General features: G+C 36.0%; 2 protein-coding genes across 2 annotated transcripts; both read left to right on the top strand.

Annotated features, from left to right (window-relative positions):
• Positions 1-11,745: 11,745 nt before the first annotated feature.
• Positions 11,746-12,897, top strand: LOC131060634 (S-locus-specific glycoprotein S14-like). Its single transcript, XM_057993945.2, has one exon. The coding sequence runs from the start codon at positions 11,746-11,748 to the stop codon at positions 12,895-12,897; it is 1,152 nt and encodes a 383-aa protein (XP_057849928.2).
• A 33-nt stretch (positions 12,898-12,930) lies between these two features.
• On the top strand, positions 12,931-13,515 carry LOC131060635 (G-type lectin S-receptor-like serine/threonine-protein kinase At2g19130). The gene has a single exon (XM_057993947.1). It carries the CDS (start codon positions 12,931-12,933, stop codon positions 13,513-13,515), a length of 585 nt encoding a protein of 194 aa, XP_057849930.1.
• The last annotated feature ends 1,066 nt before the right edge of the window (positions 13,516-14,581 follow it).

Here is a 14,581-nt window from a genome sequence, read left to right as displayed (position 1 = left end):
ATTTGAGTGAATATCTAACCTATATTGAATTGTAATGGTAGGAATTTTACAATAGGTTTGTAACTATCAACATATATCCCTAAAGCGCCTCATTTTCAATATTCTAATAAGAATTATTATAAGTTGTTGAGACGATATTTTTTTTTTAAAGCGCCTCATTTTCAATATTTTTTAAATAAGAGCATTTGGTGGAAGGTGTAGAAAGGGGAAGCGTACTCCAATAGGTGACTATTGTGTAGAGAATATGAGCATATGATAGATGATTAAAGGAGAGATACAAATATTACACTAAATGAATGGTAAGTAGCTGGTATTTAGAGTAGGTGGCTAGATAATAGTGAGTTGAAATATAGGAAAATCAATAAAGTTAGTTTATGAAAAAATTACCTTAGAAAATTTGTGTGTTCAATATGAGTAAACCGTTGAAGAGGGGCAAAAATTATAAAATGGTAGGAAGACTCTAAATAAATTTATTATCTTATTAATATCAAACTTCTATTTGAAACTAATACAACATATTAGTTACATACAAAAGAAAGAATGCATTCATATAACAGTTATTTTTTCATTTGTATAATTCTTTTATAGTAAAATAGAATGAAAAAAAAGTTAAGGAAAACATGAAAAGTAGAGAAAGAGTGCTAGCTATAAGGAGGAGACGGAGGAATACCTTCAATACTGTACTCTATATTATGAATGCATGATCAATGAAAATTAATATAAGTGATGTAAATCTCTAAATATTTATTCTATTTCGTTTGAAAAAAAGGAATTATGTTAGAATCTCATAGAAGAAGAAATATTCGTTAAGCAAGATATGGAGGTTCTAGTTCTTAGTAGGCTATGGAAAAATGTCCTTTATAGAGTACACAACTGGAGGTGAATGAAGTGTAAGGTTAATAAACACAGAGAGGAACTTCAAAACATATAAATTGAAGAGGATAGTGGTATTTGTGGTAGAATAAGTTCCACATGGAGGGAATGATAGATACTATAATTGTACTGATGAGATCTGAAAATAATAAGAAGAGCCACTATAAAAATGAGAAGACAATAAAACAGGTTAGTAGAGATAGAAGAAATTTTTTTTAAAAAATCTAAAAAAAAAAAAATTGGTGGAAGTGGGCTAGCATAGATGGAAAAAAATTACATGGGGTGGAGATAGTAAATAAGAGAGACTAGATGGAGAGGTATAAATTTTATTGTCCAACAAAATTTTATAAGAGGAGACGAAGAAAATGGAGCAAATTTATAAGATGCATCAAATAATGGCAAGTTGATGAAGAAGCATCTAGGACACAAAAGTAATCTTGCAGGTACACTCTTTCTCTGGTTTCAGTGTGCTTGATAGCCGTAGGCACGCATGATTCTCCATTCAGTGCTCTCGCCTTATCAATTTAGTAGGCCGGCCCTCTATCATTCAAAAGGGCTGTAACACACGGAATGCCATAACTCAGCTTGCCCCTACTATTTGAAGGGCGGCTAAAGGGTCGACCGCTGCTATTAGAGTTGTTTTTATGAAAGGAGTGGTTTCACTATTCGCACTAATGCCTTAGAGATTTCTATGCCCTAAATCAACATTATGACATGAAAGAGCAACAATTAAGAAGATTGGGGAATGAGAGATTTCTATGCCTTGATTAATTCCATTTATTGCAACTATATACATCACACATAACATGATTTATTATACTTGTTTGCAGATGTATTGTTCAACAACTTTGCTCTTGTAAAATGTTCTAGGCCCTTTCAAAATCTGTTATTTTAGATTATAGTTGTTTGTTGTTTTGTTGTTGGTCAGCTATTGTTATGTTGATGGTTTGATGTAACGAAGTTAGGAGCCCATTAAAACCTATTCACCCTTTGGTCAAAACATGCTTTATACTGAAAGCTAATACAAAGCAACTAAATGAAGACTGTACAAGAATGTGTAATAAATGATTTCATTGAGCAGGTCAAAGAAAAAGGCCTCAACTAAATATGTGATTGCCCTGTATCTCAAATATGTTTTTAACTAATGTGACTTGCATGCAGACAAATAGTACAAGATACACCTAGAGTAATCATGTGACAATTCCTTCCCTTATGTCATACTGTCTTACAACTAACTCTAAATTTGTATGTGCCAATATTATCCATTCATTATAGATCAAAGCAATTTTTGAGAAGGGCCAGCCAATTCTTCTATACTGACAAGAATTCTCTGCCTTTAAACACCTCAGCTGATAAATTTATAACTTGAATCAGAGCACCGAATAATCAGAAATATTATGACAATGCAAAAGAATATAAAAAAACATCGAAGGTGTAGAATAGGATGAAAATGCAATAAGAATGTTCTTGACAGAAAAATTATGCAGGTTTGTTGCATGATGGATTCCCACCTTACTTCATTCCATTCAACATCAAACCCTCCTGGTTGACAAGAGAAGACCATGTCAAATTAATCAGAACTGCACTCAAACATAATACTGGAATGAAGTATCTTATAATGAAGAAGTGAGGTCATGATTTTTTTTTAACATGTAATCCTCCAAATTTAGTTTTACTGTTGCCATGGTGTCGCAAACATGTTTCTTTGTTTATGTTTTGTATGACAGTAAAGATATAGAAGATTGCACTGAACAATTCCATTAATTGCAATTATATACGATACACATAACAAGCTTTATAATGAAAACCAAGGCAATGTAAACCATATTGATGACATACTCAAATGTTGTAATGCAGTAATCATGTAAAAGACAAAAAGGGTATAAAAATTTACAAGCAACCTAAGCTGTTCACAATTTCGTTAACTACGAGATTTTGGTATTATAAAAGACAACTTAGTTGTAGCAGATGTATTTCTCAGGCCAACAGAAAACAAGCCCACTAACCACCCCAAACTCAAATTGAACTGGGGCAACTTGTCAGCTACCCTTTCATGAGAGATGTTGCCTAAATTCCCCCCAGATACTATCACTCTACCAGGAACGAAATTGGACAAAATCTTAATGAAATTCAAAGTAAAGCCCATTTCCTAATAAATCTTATAATTTGACTGTAAGATATACAATATTGTAAGCGCCCAAGGACAGACCCTATTCACCACAGGTAGTAGCTTGGCAGGTATATATGGAATGGCGATTACAATAAATGGAATGGGTTGTCGGCCTTAACTCCTGGTTTCCATTGAATCTTTATGCACCCACATCTTACAAATACTAGTTCACAAGCATCATCTCTCAAGACGATCAATGGTCCAGTTAACTCGTTATATCAAGATGAAACATGAGGAGAAAAACACTTACATGAATAATACTAACAGCGTCCTGACAGAAGATTTCATATTGGCAGGGAAGAGCATAAATCTTTACACACAGAAAGCAGTTCCAATGCTGTAACAGTCCCAATAAAAGTGAATTTAAAGAGTCAGGATTATCCGCCAAAAGCTTTCGTGGGCTCTAAGAGAGAACTCTGAAGTTGATACAACCCGAGAGAAGGACCCACAAACCTAAATGCAATCCAACCCCCAACAACGATAAATATTCAATTTTTCCTTATAGCATTTTGTCTGGGGCTTAAAACATGCATTCCTGAATTGTGCAGCTTACTTCCACACAAGGTCTTGTTTCCCTCTTAAACTTTGTTTTAAAATTACCTATGTCAAGCTTTCTTGAGTTGACCCTGACTCGGTTCGTGACTTGTTTGTCTTCACAGCCCCAACCATATTTACATCTTCTGCATCTTGATCCAGGGCATCTGTGTAAATGTTTTGTAGAATTGTTTACATTTGTAGGCTAATCACGTCATGTAGTAGGTTTAATGACTACAAAAATCTAACCCATTCACCATTGATAAACATCAGAACATAAATACCCAAGCAAGGAAAAGGGAAATAAGAGAAAAAATGTATGTGTGCATTAGACATACTTGAGGAACTGATTTTGAAATTCATTCCAGTTGTTGCAACATGAATGATACGTGGTGTTGAAAGCTGCAAGAAAGGGCTTTGCAGTTCCATTATGAGACAAGTCTTCTACACCTGGCGTAAGGTCCAAATTCCACCCTTTGTGCCTGCATGTTAGGCATGTCTGCAAATGCGGAAGCAAAGACAAGGCATCTAAACTGTTTGATTCCTGACACTGCCTTGCAATTTTCAAAAACACATACCTCAAGACCTTTCTTACGCTGCCCTTCCTTCGTTAATCGTGCGTTCTCTCCTATGGGAAACTGTGACCAACTCTGAATTCCTCTGCTAGCCATGTGGAATGCCAATCAAAGATGGCCAAAATACTGTGTATCAAAATTTTGACTAAAAAATGAGCAACTTATTTAGTTTATAGTTTGGAAATAAAATTATGCAGAACTTTCTTGAAAGCTGATTGGCTGAAAGGGGAAAGATTAATCACAGTTTACAGTTTGAAGCCTTCGCTATAGTTTCCTGCAGGCAGGAACTAAAAAGAACTGCTTATTATATTATCAGCGTCAAACAGCCGTCCAAGAAAAGCATTTCCTTGTCCATCTTATATAAGAATTCCAAAACGATTGAATTCCCCTTCCATTCAATTTCTGAGATTTGCAGTTATATGGTGAAATGAAAAATCTCCATGCGGGTTTTTGGAGCCTGTAGACCATGGAAATGCAGCTTCAATTTCTTATCTATACACTTTTGTTTCTGAGAATGGAGGCAATGGAGGGAGTTGATCTCATCGGAGTTGGTTCAGTATGGTCTTCAAACACACATTAAAAAATTAGAAAAAAACTATCTCCATTTTGAAAGATATTTGATTTCCAAAATGAGCTCTGAAATTGATGAAAACATCCTTGCCTTATGGTGTCAATATCATGCTCTGATACCACTTGTAATGAAATAACTTAAATAAATGAGGAAGACAATATGAAATATGTTGAGAATGATTTATAATAGAATGAATCAATAACCCACTTCTAGGGGGCAAGCCTCCAAATATCTCTAATGAAAACACACTTCATAATATCATGATAAAATAAGACTTGATACCACCTACATATACCCTACTTATGCTTAGGATATCACCCAGGCCAACCTACATATGACTATATAGGCCCAACAATAACCTAACTAACTAAATAGCAATGTAATAGTGATAATATGACTTAATTAGGGGCTAAGGTAGCCACAAGACAACTACTTATAACCATATGTATACTCTAGGGTTAAGGGTGTAGCAAGTGCCAAGTGTTGTCTAGAGTTACCATGTTTCTAAAAACCATGGAAAACCTTAATTTGTTCCTAATAAGGTTAAATTTCTAATCGTGGGAGAAAAATTGATAAGAAGGTGAATAATTAGTTAAGTGTTGTACCATAATTTTTAGTGATCTTAGAATCATTCAAACATTTCATAAAGCTCCTAGTTTTCGGCCTACCTCTAACTCGTGATGAAAGGAAGACAAATAAAATGAATAAGGCTAATGCATTGGGAGTTTCTTAAAATCCCAAAATAGGTGGAACCTATAATGATGTTCCTAATTCTAGGTTTGATTCTCTATTAAAGTTAAAATGGCTTGGGCTAGGGAGGTGAAAGAACATAAAGACATGAGATTAGAGGTTCCCAAATTTCTTGAAACCATGGGAACCCTTAATAGGCTTCAATTTACTCATCTCCATCCAAAATAGAAAAGTAAAAGTAGGATTAGGAAAGAAGATAAGGTAAAAGGAAAAGAAGAGGGGATATTGAAGGTTGCATGGATTTGTGAAACCATAAGAATTTTTGTTGGTTCAAGTGATTTTAAGTAAACCTCTGATAAGGTAGGTAGTGAAGCCCATGTAAGGCATGAATAAAAAAAGAAAATATGTGAGAGCTTCTAGTGGTTCATAAAACCATTGGAACCTTCAATAAGGTTCATGTTCTTGTCTTCCACCCCAACATAGAAGAAAATATTGATGAGGGAAGATAAGAAAACATTGTCAGAGGCTGCTTAGGTTCCTAGAATTGGTGGAACCTTCAATCAAATTCTTAAGCCCCTTCCAAGTTTCGATAGAGCTTGAAAGAGGTAAAATGGAGGTAAATAGGGCCTATAATAGTTTAAGAAAGATGGGGAAGGTGTTAAAAAACACAAATAGAGACATTGAAGGAAGAATACAAGTCAAAGTTGATTGATTTAAGGAGCAACAAAATGATGAAAGTGTCTTTTTCTATGTCTAATCTCTCTACAGTACAATGAATGCTAAAGTGATTTTTCTGGCTACACAATCTCAAGACATGGGGCTACATGAGGGATATTTTAAGGTTTTCTAAAACATACCTTTAAGGAAAATAGTGAATAGATTTAGGCCTAGTGAGAAATTTTCTTACTTTCAAGGTTTTCTAACTTTTAAGCTTTTCTAATTTTTTGTTTTTTCCAATCTTGAAATAGAATCAATTTTTATTTTGGTGTGGAATTGATCAAAATCAAGTCAATTATTTAAAATATGAAATCAAATTGCAATTTATTTTATAATACTTATAACTTTCTGAAGTGTTTAAATATCCCATATCTTTCGAATGCAATACATCTTGTGTTGGTATCAAATTTTAAAATGTATATGTGATTGTGCTTGTGTTGTTATGAGTCTGTGTTAAGTAATGGAGTTCTAGCTAGAGGACTTGCTAATGCACAAGGGCATATTCATCTCCATTGCATTCATTCTATACAATATAAAGATGACACACAACAAAAGAGCATTGTGACTTCCCAATTATTATCTAGTACTATGTGGTTTGATTTTATAGCTGGCTGCAACCACAAAAGTGAAGAATGAGAGCATTTTAGGTAGAAACCAACAAGAGCAACTATAAAAATTGGTGGTCAAGCAATTATCAATAGGCTTTGCAAGACTCACACTATGTGTGTATTCATGGGTTACTTGTTGCCTAGCATGGGCACAATAGCCTACAGAGGTGTTTGGACTACCATTGCCACCTTTGTTGTAAGTTTAATCACTCATATTTCTACATGAGGAGATTTTAAGGTTTTCTAACCTACTTTCAAGGAAAACAGAGCTTCACATACATCTTACTATCCATGAAGTAAGCAATTTAAAATTAGACAATAATGTAGAACCCATTGATATTTCTTCTTGATAACCTTCAAGCCCCAATCACCTTGGTTATGACCACTTTCATCTCTATATTGGTGATCTTAAATAGTCCTTTTATTTGGGAAGATACATCTTCTTAGGTGTAGTCACATGACAAGGCTTCAATGGTCACTTGTGAGCATATGTGAATGCCAAAGCCATCTAACCCTCCATATATAACCATAGTTTCGTGAGACACCTAAACATTGATGTAATAAAGAGATCATTCCAAGCATTTAAAAAATCCTAAGGCTCCCTAGGACACCACAAAGTATGATCAATGCTGATGATCCTATCCAATTTGTCCCATTCACTAGTCCAGAATAAGATCTTGATGCACTAGAAGTTTAACTGGATTCTTGATTGACTAAAATATTGATTGTCATGTTGGATTTCCAATACAAATGTCGTGCAAAGAAGTATATAGACTGGTTAGCAAACTACATATCTTATCCAACATTTTCTACAATATCAAATTCAACACCTTTTTTGACTTAACAATATTGATAGAGATCATGGAATTGCCTTCAATATCAATAGAGTCTATTTTCTCTGAAATACATAGCTTTTAATCTTTTCATAATGCTTCAAACTCTACCACATTGTTAAAGTTGTAACATAACATATATAAATAATTATTTATTATAATCATATTAATATTTAATTAATACTCAATAAAAAAATATATATTCACACATTATTTTAAATAAACTTATTATAGTTTTATTCGTCCTTCAATCAATAATGCTTTTGACACCATATGAAATATTAGCTAATAATTCTTTTAATCTAAAATCTAAATCTTAGGGAATATAGAATGCCATTTCCATATTTGCAATTTTTTTTTTGATGGAGGTTGAGCTCTGCAAGCACGACTAGCCCAGCGAGAGCCTTCACAAAGTAATTTTTGCCACCTAATATGGGGGCACGAGCTAATAGGGGCACGATCTCGACCTCATCCCTTATGATGTCAAAGCCTTGCACTTAGCAAGACTTGATATCTGGTGGACTCATTTGGAACCATTCAACTTCACCAATAGACCAAGGGCCATTGACATTTGCAAATTTTTAAGACGTGTATAACTGGAGAAATGATGACAAAAAATAGAATAGCTGAAATGCTTGCAAAAAGCATCCTAATATAGAGATCAATCATCCGGCATATATGACTAAAAAACCCCATTTTTAATAAACCTTCGTATAACAATAAGGCACAATATGTGCAAGATCCCAAGCATGCAAAGCATAGTGGCACTTTATCTCAGTGCGTTTCCAAAAAGGAAAAATACTTAAAAAATGATGTATGCAATGCTCAAAAAAGATAAAAGGCTGGAAATACAGAAATAATAGCCAAAGATGAGTCATCCCACACAAACTAGAAGTTTCCACGAGCTCATATGTCCAAGTAATTCACCTAAGTGTGAAAACACAAAAAAAACTAAATCAAATGCACTTGGAGTAAAATATAGAAAAAGTGCATACATGGCTGTGAAGAGCTCTGAAACACTGTTTCAACGTCGTTGGAATCATGAAAATACAGAAAATGGTGAAAAGATACGAGCTCGAGACTAAAAACAACACCTCTGACTTTAAATAGCTCTAGAATGTACCAGCAGTAAAACCAGGTGATGAAACCCACAAATATATAAAGTAGACAAAACCATCTTTCCAACGATGTCTCATTCGCCAAAAAATGATATTGTATGCCCAAGTTATGGCCAAAAGAAAAAAACCCTCTTTTAGGGCACAAAGAGGGTCTAATGGGGCCATTGTGTAGTACGTACTGTTGACATCAGCAAAATATTCTTGGAATATTCCCTGTTTGTTGGTCAAAAAAATCCACCGATGCCGAAAAACTAGCCGACTGTCTGGTGGCGGGATGCTCGGACCAGCGAAGACGGGATGCCGACGAAAACAGACCGGCGACAGAGAAAAAGCATGGGGGACCGTCGAAAAATGGTGCACTGCATAGGGGTTAGACAAGGCGGGGTTGGTATCGCCGGTGGTCGGGAGGTGTTGGGGGTTGGTGGTGGGTGGGGCGGGAGCCTGTGGAGGCGACAACAACCATTGGCCTGTTGCAAGCCGTACGACTGCAATAGGGGTACGCCCGCCCCTTCTTTTTATAGATTTTTTAAAAAAATTTTTAACACCACAGTAGTTGTTGGGACAACGTAGGCCTAGGCATGCCTTTAAACTACCCAAATTTTTTTTTTCAAATTTCTCAAAATTTGTGCCTAAAAAAGTGCAACCCCCCCCCCCCCAAAAAAAAAAATAAAAAAATTTAGAGGCCAAAGTTGTCCAAATTGGACAAATTTTATATGAAAATGGGGGTTTTGGGTGTTTTGAATTCAACGGTGAGGTCCGTTTGAGCCCAAAATGCCCAAAATTAAAGAAGCACCTCAGATCCAAAGAAAAGGCTTTGAAAAACTTGAAACCCTCAAAGCTCCAGAAAATCTTCAAAAAAACAAGAATAGGCAGCAACAGATCTGACCTCTAATACCATGAGAAGTTGAGAAATACAACTTCAGAGATCCCAAGAACACCTGCAAGCAAAATTCATGTCACAAGAGAAGAATGGAGACAAAAAAACAATAATGGCTCTGAAGAAAAATATTATCATTCAGAGAGGGAATGAAAAAAGAAATACAATACAATCCTTATAAAAGGAGATTGTGCAACCCTAAACAAACCCTAAATGGATTATACCTACAATATTATTAAATGCCTAAGTTTAGCTTAAGTGTAGAGGATAATAGACTAATAATTAAATAAATAATTATTAGCTAATACATGGTAACTCTAACAGATAGGTTTTGCAAGACTCACACTATGTGTGTGTTCATGGGTTACTTGTTGCCTAGCATGGCCACTATAGCCTACAGAGGTGTTTGGACTACCATTGCCACCTTGATTGTAAGTTTAATCACTCATATTTTTACATGAGGAGATTTTAGGGTTTTCTAACTTACTTTTAAGTAAAACAAAGCTTCACATACATCTTACTATCCATGAAGTAAGCAATGAGGAATTAGACAATAATGTAAAATCCATTGATATTTCTTCTTGATAACCTTCAACCCCCAATCACCTTGTTTATGACCACTTTCATCTCTAAATTGGTGATCTTAAATAGTTCTTTTATTTGGGAAGATACATCTTCTTAGGTGTAGTCACATGGCAAGGCTTCAATGGTCCCTTGTGAGCATATGTGAATGCCAAAGCCATCTAACCCTCCAAATATAACCATAGATTTGTGACACACCTAAACATCGATGTGATAAAGAGATCATTCCAAGCATTTCAAAAATCCCAAGGCTCCCTATGGCACCACAAAGTATGATCAATGTTGATGATCCTATCCAGTTTGTCCCATTCATTAGTCCAGAATAAGATCTCGATGCACTAGAAGTTTAACTAGATTCTTGATTGACTAAAATATTGATTGTTATGTTGGATTTCCAATACAAATATCTTGCAAAGAAGTATATAAATTGGTTTAGCAAACTACATATCTTATCCAACATTTTCTACAATATCAAATTCAACACCTTTTTTGACTTAACAATATTGATAGAGATCATGGAATTGTCTTCAATATCAATAAAGTCTATTTTCTTTGAAATACATAGCTTTTAATCTTTTTATAATGCTTCAAACTCTACTACATTATTAAAATTGTAAAAGAACATATATAAATAATTATTTATTATAATCATATTAATATTTAATTAATCCTCATAAGAAAACTGATTCAAGAGCTCAATAGGGAAAGAACCCGAAAGAAAACCCTATATCCTTGCTCGGATACAATGAACAAAGAGGAATCGAGGCTATAAGAAGGAACCCCACAAAGATCCGAAGAGAAAGATAGAGCCTGCCCATAGTACAAACCTCATAGAGACCAAAATTGAGAGAAACGGGTAGGGACAAATCCAAAAGAAACCTTAAAAAACCACCCCCTCAACCGTTTGTCATGGAGACTTGGGAAGTGGAATACTGGTTGTCGAAACACTGTAGAGCTGCCACAACCGGTAACCAGTTGTGTTATACCGGAACTTTGATTCCGGTATGTTGTCCTATTAACCGGTTCATAAAAGAACCTCCATTACCGATACTACCCTGCTGATTAACAAGATGTCTCCACTACGGGTTCTTCTAATATTATATCTAATCTAAAACCTAAATCTTAGGGAATATAGAATGCCATTTCCATATTTGCAAATTTTTAAGACCTGTATAACTAGAGAAATGACGACAAGAAAGACAGTAGCTGCAATGCTTGCAAAAAGCATCCTAATATAGAGAACCATCATCCGGCATATGTGACTGAAAAAACCTATTTTTAATAAACCTTCGTATAACGACACGACGGAAGAAACGTAAATTCAGGCGCATATATCTGTGCTGATCTGAGGATTTCAATGATTCATCGATAATATTTACAGAGCGCTATGAACAATGTTCTCCCATCAAAACTATACCATAAAAAGAACTGCTTATTATATTATCACCGTCAAACAGCCGTCCAAGAAAAGCATTTCCTTGTCCATCTTATATAAGAATTCCAAAACGATTGAATTCCCCTTCCATTCAATTTCTGAGATTTGCAGTTATATGGTGAAATGAAAAATCTCCATGCGGGTTTTTGGAGCCTGTAGACCATGGAAATGCAGTTTCAATTTCTTATCTATACACTTTTGTTTCTGAGAATGGAGGCAATGGAGGGAGTTGATCTCATCGGAGTTGGAGATGAACTCGGTCTCAACCAAACCTTGACCTCTAAAAATGGAGTCTTTAAGATGGGTTTCTGGCGCCCTTCAGGATTGGGAAAATACTATTTGAGCATCTGGTACGCTGCCATTCCTTTGGATGAGAGGGCTGTAATATGGACAGCGCACAACCCATGCGCTAAACACTTATGCAGCCTGGAGCTCTGTCCTAACAGCGGTTTGGTTATCCATGGAACAACCTGGAGGAGCTCTGCAAATATAACAGGGGTCAATATCGCAAAGCTTACAGGCACAGGCAACTTGATTGTGTTGGGAACAAATGGAAGTACAATTTGGGAGTCTTTTGAGCACCCAACAAATATTCTTGTTCCAGGCCAAAAACTGAAACCTGGGCAAAAGCTCCATTCCTGGATTTCTAGGACGGATCCTGGGGGTGGCTCTTATTCAATTCGAGTACTTAAGGGACAAGGAATGTTTTTGTACTATAATACATCTCCTAAATATGCAATAAGAACAGATGGGTTGCCTGGAGATGTGTATGGTGAGCTCCTAGAGAACAGGAGGTGCAATCTTCTTGTTGCCCATGGCGTCGATCATCGCATTGTCGCATTTCGTGACATTCTCAATACAGCAGATGCCTCCGCGCCCGCCAGGATACATTTTGATTGTCTCGGAGATCTTAAGCTTGAGATCTGGAACAATGATTCGTGGTTTTATTCCTGGAATCAAACATTAATTATTTCTCCTGAGAGAAAATCCCCTGCCCCTGCCCCTGCTTCTTCCCCTGTTCCTCTCTCTGCAGCTCCCCCACCGGGCAAGAGCAAAGGGGCATCAAAACACTTTCTCATTCCCACCATAATCTGTATTGTGGGTTTTTGTGCAGTGATTATAGTTTTATGGTCCGTGAGGAGGAAATGCAGAACAAGATTGAAGGGCTTAAGAAATGTTGGATCTGCTGCTCCTACCAGGTTTGATTACAAGTTTCTGAAAATGGCCACAAATAATTTCAAAGAAGAGCTCGGACGCGGCGCTTCGGCTCCGTTTACAAAGGCATTCTGGAAGACAACAATCTTGTTGCAGTGAAGAAACTGCGAACAGGGATTTGAAAATTAGGTAATGTCCATTGGCTCCATTCATCACCTAAACCTGGTTCGCCTCATAGGTTTCTGCACAGAGGGAAAAGACCGGCGACTGTTAGTGTACGAGTACATGGAGAATGGATCTCTGGACAAACACCTTTTCGACAGAAGATCTATTCTTCCATGGCATGCACGCTTCAAAATTGCTCTTGGGGTCGCCAAAGGCCTGGCATACTGTCACGACCACTGCAGAGCCCGAATTGTGCACTGTAATTTGAAGCCCCACAATATTCTTCTCGATTCCCAGATGGAACCCAAAATATCAGACTTTGGTCTGGCGAAGGTCATGGGTAGAGATCAGAGCGGCACTCTTACCATTTTCAGAGGTACCAGAGGATATTGTGCTCCAGAATGGCTGCGAGACGTGCCCATTACTGTGAAAGCAGATGTGTATAGTTATGGTCAGATGTTGTTTGAGCTCATTAGCGGGAGAAGGAACTTGATAACGGAACTCAGCCCTGAAAGACAGTACTATCCTTGCTGGTCTTTCAATCAAATAAAGGAAGGCAACGCATTGGGTATAGCAGATGAAAACCTGGGCAGTTCTGTTGATGTTAATTAAGTGGAGCTGCTCTTCAAAGTGGCTTTCTGGTGCATTCAGGGCGACTGTAATATCAGGCCTTCCATGGCACAAGTGGTGCAAATGATACAAGGATCTATGCACGTAGAAATGCCTCCACGTCCAAAGAATCTTTCGTTTCAGGTGAATCTTCTATTCACCAGTGATCCCAGCTCCTGATCTGCAATTCATACTGCTATTTCGTTCAATAAAATTTTGCTATTTCATCGACTCACAGTTTATCTCTTTGTTATTTTATTAACAATCACTTCTCCACATCGGCCATTAAGATTGTCAAGAAAAACGACATACCTAGAATTGATCTTGTTCCATAAACCATTTCACCCCAATCCGCCAAAAATGTTATCTTCTTGAAATGTAATGGTTAAATTTGTATAAGAATTGGCATGGGCACACAAATTGAACCATTATATTTTACTCTCAAATTAAGGTATGTGTGAACCTAATATTAACGGTTATTTCAAATTATATGATCATTATCATCCATCCATGAAAAGTAAATGATCAATCATTTCAATTTGATATTTGGTTCAGGTAAATCCATGGACCATGGTTAGATTCTCTTTATGTTCTTACATTCTTAGCATGAGTGCTTTATAGGAACATGCGAAATAGAGAAAAGATATACAGTATTGATTGTTTTTTTTTTTTTATATAAGTGAAATAAGTATAATTGACAAGTTGTTTTGAATAATTATATGTGAAAAATAAAAAAATGGAAAGAGAGAAATCTTAAAATTATACATGTACGAAAAGCGATATAAAAATATATTTTTTGATTGTAGCAATGCAATGTGTCACATTTTATATAGTCATCTAATACAACCTCACTCGATTGTAGAAAAAATGCTATTTACTCAATTGCAATAATGTTGTATATTTCTACTCATTTATGAACATTTAATGTAGCTAAGAGGTATCTAGATATGGTAATGAGTTTCTATGTACTATAAGTCACTCCTTAAAATATCAATCATAGAACTACTAGTAGAATATATCCACCCAATTGATTGCATATATATTATGCAAGGAATTGGAAGAGAGGGGA

Source organism: Cryptomeria japonica, chromosome 7, assembly GCF_030272615.1.
Source record: "Cryptomeria japonica chromosome 7, Sugi_1.0, whole genome shotgun sequence".
NCBI classification, from domain to species: Eukaryota; Viridiplantae; Streptophyta; class Pinopsida; order Cupressales; family Cupressaceae; genus Cryptomeria; species Cryptomeria japonica.
Note: the sequence above shows the minus strand (reverse complement) of the source record. Positions and strands in the feature narration are given on the sequence as shown.

Excerpts from the sequence above, each read along its gene's own strand:
- LOC131060634 (XM_057993945.2), top strand. The coding sequence starts at position 11,746 with ATGGAAATGCAGTTTCAATTTCTTATCTATACACTTTTGTTTCTGAGA.
- LOC131060635 (XM_057993947.1), top strand. The coding sequence starts at position 12,931 with ATGTCCATTGGCTCCATTCATCACCTAAACCTGGTTCGCCTCATAGGT.